This window comes from Histoplasma capsulatum, genomic scaffold (assembly GCF_000149585.1).
Source record: "Histoplasma capsulatum NAm1 scaffold_7 genomic scaffold, whole genome shotgun sequence".
Lineage (NCBI taxonomy): Eukaryota > Fungi > Ascomycota > Eurotiomycetes > Onygenales > Ajellomycetaceae > Histoplasma > Histoplasma mississippiense.
This window is the reverse complement of record NW_001813976.1, coordinates 2,047,060-2,053,049: the sequence shown is the minus strand read 5'-3', so window position 1 is coordinate 2,053,049 and position 5,990 is coordinate 2,047,060. Positions and strand designations below refer to the sequence as shown.

Here is a 5,990-nt window from a genome sequence, read left to right as displayed (position 1 = left end):
TTTACGGTAATATACAAAGTACACTAGAGCTGTGTCAATATAACTATTCCGGTTACTGATATTACTGGGCAGTGAAATCGTCAAGCCGTGTGTCCTCCGTTGTCAGCTCTCCCCATTTAAAGCATGTGGAAAGTCGCAAACCAGTGGCAGCGAAACTCCCCTCCCCGCTTGCCCCTGAAAAGCGATTTCGTGACGATTGTTTGAAGCGAGATGGCTACTTATGTCTTGTCACAAAACTTATGGATGGTAACCATTGGGAGACAATGGGATCCCCTAACGAGCAGCCAACGGCACCAGTCGAGGTCGCACACATCATACCATTTTCATATGCCAATTTTTCAGCCAAGGAGGTGAGTTTTTCACCAACTGGTTCAACTCTCACGGCTTGTCGGGGATGTTGATGTAAAACGTTTATGTAGGGTCCTCCCAAAGATATAAGTGAACGATGTTTCCCACCCTTAAAAAAAATAATTGAAGTGAAAAAAATAAATCACACATCGAATGGCCTGAGTCTCTATTTTCCATTACACCGCTACTTTGCAAGCTTCCAAATGGCTTTCGAACCGATGGTAGGCATTGTTGATTTCTCTGGCGTGCTAGTGACTGTACTGATATTGTCGGTGCTCATAGGAGGAAACTAATACGTACCGCATCAAAACATACCCCAGCTTTGATCCAATAATGCGGCGAAATCTTCCAAAAGATCGAATCGTGAGATTCGGCACCAATGACGATAGCTCCCAGGGTGACCTCCAGCCCCCCGAAGCTGAACTTCTTTGGGCCCACTTTGCTGTCGCAGAGATACTTTATGCGTCAGGAATGGGAGCTATATTGAGAAAGTGATGGATGATATCGAATACATTGGATGCCTTTGTGGAAGATGGGTCCACCGATGTTGGTCGGATACTAGATCTTGCTCGCGCTTTTGTTCCTACCAGAATCTTTGAACAGCCGTATTTAGATTGTTACTAGTTAAATTAATAGAAAAAAAACTCATGTCCAGCGCAATTGTCACCCTCCCAACCCCCGGAGCGAGAAGATGTTTGACTACGACCGCAAGATGGCGCCTGGAATCACCAACTTCTCGTTGCCCCTCCCTACCCACTCACTATCTCTATAGTGGGTAGTAAGCACTGTTTTCCCAATTCTGGCGTTTTCCATCGCTGACATCGTGTTTAAAATTCAGACAGTAGATATTCTAAAAGTGAATGCTAGCTATCAAGATCTTATATTTAAGAATAATTGGTGTGTGGCGGGCGGCTCCTCGGTGACTTGGCACAGCATTGGAACGGCCCGAGGTCAGCCACGGATACTTTCATCCCTGGTCAGTGTGAGGCCGAAATACTCGTTTGGATGTACACAACTTTAATGCTTTGTTTGAAGTGCTTTGTTCAGAAAGCTTACTGACATTGGTAAGGAATCCTTATGGCGAAGCTGGAGAGTCACGATGTCAGCTTAATTTCACAAATTCCTTCTGATGCCTCAATTACACATGGTCTCAGCCCGCTCTTGGCCAATTTTTCTCAGGACCATGTGCTTCCGGGTGAAAAGCTCCCAGCGGAGAGTCTCTCCGCAATTATTCAAAGGCTTAATCGAGCAATAGTCAACAGTGATATTATCTGGGAACTTGGGTCAACCAGTTGTACTCGGCATCAGCCCAGAGATAGCCATGAAAGCTGGGTGCGGTATCGACATCGACCACATCCCGACAATGAACCACGTCAAGCAGCGACTTCCCCAACTTCGGTCTCTAGATATACACGGAATCCTTCAAGCTGGGCGCTGGAGTTTTGTGTTCATGACCAGAATTGAAGGCGAGCCGCTTGACCGACTCTGGAAAACACTTAGCCCGGCCCAGAAGGAATCTATCAAGGAGCAAACTAGGATCTATATTTTCCAGCATTAGATCACTTCCTCCACCTCCTTCAGATGAACCCCATGCCATTCTCGGTGGTGGTATCCCGAGAAGATGTAAGGATGCAAGGAGGGATATACAGGTTGCAGAGCATCCCATAAAAAATGTGGCCGAGTTCAATCAGTTTCTGACTTCTGATCCAAAGCGTACGGAAACAGGATGGCCGAAGATGATTCGTTCGTTTCTTATCTCCGACTATAAGTTGGTTATGACGCACGGCGACCTTCATCCTCGCAATGTCATGGTGCTCAAGCCCAATGTATCCCCATCAGATGTTCCTGCAGATTGGGTTGAGGTGACAGGCTTACTCGATTGGGAAATGTGCGGTTACTATCCAGAGTATTGGGAATATGTGAAAGCCCTCCATACAATTCGCCCGGGAGGTAGCTTTGATGACTGGTGGGCCTACCTACCAGTTTCAATCGTATGTGTGGCCCAAGGAGTATGCTGTCGGCCAATTGATAAGCCGTTGGAGGGGCTAGAAATGACAATTGGTATGTATGCTTGATGGCTCATTTACTCAGAACTTGAAGTGATACAGGAACAACCAAGGAGGCCGTATCACTGTATGTATTGAAGTCCCTTATCAAAATGAGGATTCTCCATAAGGAACCTGTTTTTAATGGTTTTTTTTCCCCTTTGAGATTACCCAGTATCTGGAACAAGAACCAGGCAATAAAAGTCAATGGACATATCTACAAAAGAAGCTCTACTATCCCAGCATGTTGAATCCTAGGAATAGGCTGGCGCTAGTTGAAATTTCCCAGCCATCACAAAACTATCCAATTTCGAAACAAATATTCTGTACAAAGTTGAGAACAACAAGCAACAGCTAATCAACTTACTAAGGGTGGGAGATTAACAAAAGAAGGAAAATTTTATCAAAACAGCAGCAATTTGCTCCCTGGGAGAGCGATTTGGCTGGTTGTAGCGTGGAAAAAGCAAAAATACGTTCCTCTCTTGGGCAAGATATTATTCAAATAATAAGGACTTAGGAAAACTCAATTCACATTTTACGGTATTTAATCAAATATGCTCTAGACATCACTATCACTACACCTCTTGAGGTCCTATACGTAGAACTCATAAAGCAAAACTACTTCATTGCCCTACTTCCGCGTTTCCTTCATGGCCTCATATTCAGTAAGCAAGTCGGTCGCAGCTTTTTCAAACCCAGCATTTGCACTTCTCCATAACCGCGGCCCAACACTAATCCTTGCCACACCAATATCTGCCAACTCCTGAACACTCAATCCATTCGGCCAAGCAATTACATTAATACGCCCGCCCAGGTCTCTCGAAATCCTGACTACCTCATCCCGAGTCAATCCACCACGTTTCTGGCCTCCCCAGACGAACGCTGTCGTGGCGCCAGCATCCAAGAACGCTCTTCCCCGCCGAATTGCTTCGTCGACATCGTTGTTCAACAGGATGGCATCAGTGCGGGCATTCAGCGCGAAATTTGGAACCCCCGCTTTCGATGCTGCAGCCAACACTCGACGCACACGATCCAGGGCTACATCAAATGGGAAAAGTTGACCTGTCTCGTTGTCGTGATCCTCGAGATTACACCCAGAAGCACCGGCCTCAACGATGGCTTCAACGGCCTTCTCAAGTTGGTCCCCATAACCATCTTGTAGGTCGATCGTGATAGGTTTGTTGTGCCGAATCGCAACTGGGATAATACGCCTGGCAGCAGCCAAGTTTGTGTCCAGATCCAGGGCATCATCTTCGAGGCCATGAACCTTAGCGATGGAGTAGCTGGCCGTTGCTAGAGCCGGACATGAAGGATTCGAGGCAACAAATTCTGCTGTTGGGGGGTCATAAATGTTTGCAAGGACGAGAGGAGTGCCAGGAACATGGAGTTTGCGGAGCCGGAGCGCCCTGTCATCAGTGGCCATAGTTGTGCTGGAAAGGTCGTTGATTGAAGGTTATAGGTAGGACCTTGACAGTCTTGATACTAGGTGGTTAATGAAGAAACTGGAAAAATACTTCTGATAAACAATGAAACTGATCGTGCGGCGATACCCTAAAATATTAATAACTAAACCTCCACCGCTCCTTCAATCACAGCGAGCAGCTGACGACGTCAGATTTAAATACCTCCTTCCCAGAGGCTTGTGTTTCGGGAAAATATTTTTGCAGCAACTTTTCACGACTTCTCGTATTATTAGCCATTTTATGACCACTCCCATGACTCGTTCTGACTGTGGGGCATTCAGCGTTAAGTGCGGGGGAAGTCGTTAAGGTCCGTATTGCTAAGGAGCTGGGTTCCCAATCAATTGCCAGACCATCATGAAGAGAGCGGCATCGGGAGGCTATGGTTTTCAGTCGGGGCTGTAAAGCGACCCTTTTGGTCGCATGCAGTTGTATCGCTCATGTGTGCTGGAATCGCTGCTGTATCTCGGTCCCACATTGTGTGGGTCTCAATCCGCTCACAATCTAGCAACCACCGGCGTATTGGCATTTAGAAATCAGGTGCGTAATATTCATCCCCTTGCCGACTCGTAGTTTCCGAGGCATCACGGCAAATCCCGAAACGGGTCTAGTAATTTTCAATCAGCAATTGTGATAAACTAATATATGACATCCATGGATATATATTTGCACAATATATAACCTATTGCCACCACAAACCCTAACTCCAGAGACATGGAGAAGTCTCGAAGCCGTCGATGGGTGTGGAATGTAGACCGTGCAAATGCATGAGGTTGAACCAGTTCGCGAAACGGCGCGAAGTCACCTGACCTAACTGACCCTATTTTTTTTTTGTCAATGAGTACGGAGTAGAGATGTTTGGATTCAAGGAGGGAGGCGTTCATTTTTTCCATTTCTTTATTTATATTCCTAATACCTTTTATTATTTTCAATTAGGCAAATGATTTCCCGCTGTTCGGTCACAGTGGCGTTTACTCGAGTCCCTAATTTATGGTCCAACTCTACATTTTTGAATGCTGGCGGCAGCCTTGTCGCTATGTCATTGTTCGGAATGCACAACCAGGCAAGACGTTTGCAGCCAGTAAGGGCGTATTCCAGCTCTCCAATGGACCAGCACAACCGTTCGGTTGAGAGAATAGCGGACTCTGTCCGCCGGTTCTATAAACATGGCGAGCCTTTCCGTGTTCAACATGGCTCAACAAACAGTACGCGGCCCCGGCGCCATAATCATGTTGTAGATATAAGTGATCTATCCAATGTTTTGAAGGTTGATGTGGAAAAGCGAATTGCGCTGGTTGAGCCCAACGTGCCCATGGATCGCCTGGTTGAAGCCACTTTGCCATTCGGAATGGTGCCACCAGTAGTCATGGAATTTCCTGGGATTACTGCTGGTGGAGGATATGCTGGCACAGCTGGGGAAAGCAGCTCGTTTAAATATGGATTTTTCGACCGCACAACAAATTCTGTCGAGATGGTCCTAGCAAATGGAGATGTCACAACGGCATCAGAGACACAAAACTCAGATCTGTTCCGTGGCGCGGCCGGTGCTGTTGGGACTCTTGGAATTACCACCCTTTTGGAGCTCCAACTAATCCCTGCGAAAATGTACGTCAAAGCGACGTATCATCCTAAACGATGCGTTGCGGACACAATCAGGCTCGTGAAAGAGGAAACAAATAATCCCACTAACGATTATGTGGATGGCATTCTATTCTCCAAGGATCATGGCGTGGTTGTCACCGGTACAATGACGGATGAAAAGCCGTCAGAAACCCAAGTTCAGACCTTCAGCCGCTCAAGAGATCCGTGGTATTATCTACATGTGAAGGACAAAACTCAGGATGTGACTTCTCCAGTAACTGAATACATCCCGCTGGCCGAATATCTTTTCCGGTATGACCGCGGTGGGTTCTGGGTTGGCGCCTCCTCATTTGATTATTTCAAATTCCCCTTCAACAAGTTCACTCGCTGGTTCCTTGATGACTTCCTAAATACACGTATGTTATACCGGGCACTCCATGCCAGCTCAGAATCGAGTCGATACATCGTCCAGGACTTGGCCTTACCTTATTCTACTGCGGAAGCCTTCGTTGACTACACCAGTGAAGCGTTTGGGATTTTCCCGTTATGGCTATGC

At 46.7% G+C, this 5,990-nt stretch overlaps 3 protein-coding genes across 3 annotated transcripts in view; 2 read left to right on the top strand and 1 right to left on the bottom strand.

Moving 5' to 3' along the window:
* The window catches only part of HCAG_06235 (predicted protein), a gene marked incomplete at both ends in the record, with an annotated part of 3,409 nt that extends 765 nt beyond the window's left edge, over positions 1-2,644 (top strand). Inside the window, 7 exons of the mRNA XM_001538580.1 lie at positions 73-350; positions 631-711; positions 1,187-1,298; positions 1,418-1,609; positions 2,074-2,409; positions 2,457-2,481; positions 2,569-2,644. Coding sequence (XP_001538630.1) covers positions 73-350; positions 631-711; positions 1,187-1,298; positions 1,418-1,609; positions 2,074-2,409; positions 2,457-2,481; positions 2,569-2,644 — 1,100 coding nt within the window. The remainder of the gene's footprint in view (positions 1-72; positions 351-630; positions 712-1,186; positions 1,299-1,417; positions 1,610-2,073; positions 2,410-2,456; positions 2,482-2,568) is intronic.
* A 380-nt stretch (positions 2,645-3,024) lies between these two features.
* On the bottom strand, positions 3,025-3,816 carry HCAG_06234 (predicted protein; the record flags this gene model as incomplete). Its single annotated transcript, XM_001538579.1, has 1 exon — positions 3,025-3,816. The coding sequence occupies one exon, from the start codon at positions 3,814-3,816 to the stop codon at positions 3,025-3,027; it is 792 nt and encodes a 263-aa protein (XP_001538629.1).
* A 1,349-nt stretch (positions 3,817-5,165) lies between these two features.
* Positions 5,166-5,990, top strand: part of HCAG_06233 (conserved hypothetical protein) — a gene marked incomplete at both ends in the record, with an annotated part of 1,823 nt that continues 998 nt past the window's right edge. The window contains one exon of the mRNA XM_001538578.1: positions 5,166-5,850. Within this exon, the coding sequence (XP_001538628.1) occupies positions 5,166-5,850 (685 nt within the window). The remainder of the gene's footprint in view (positions 5,851-5,990) is intronic.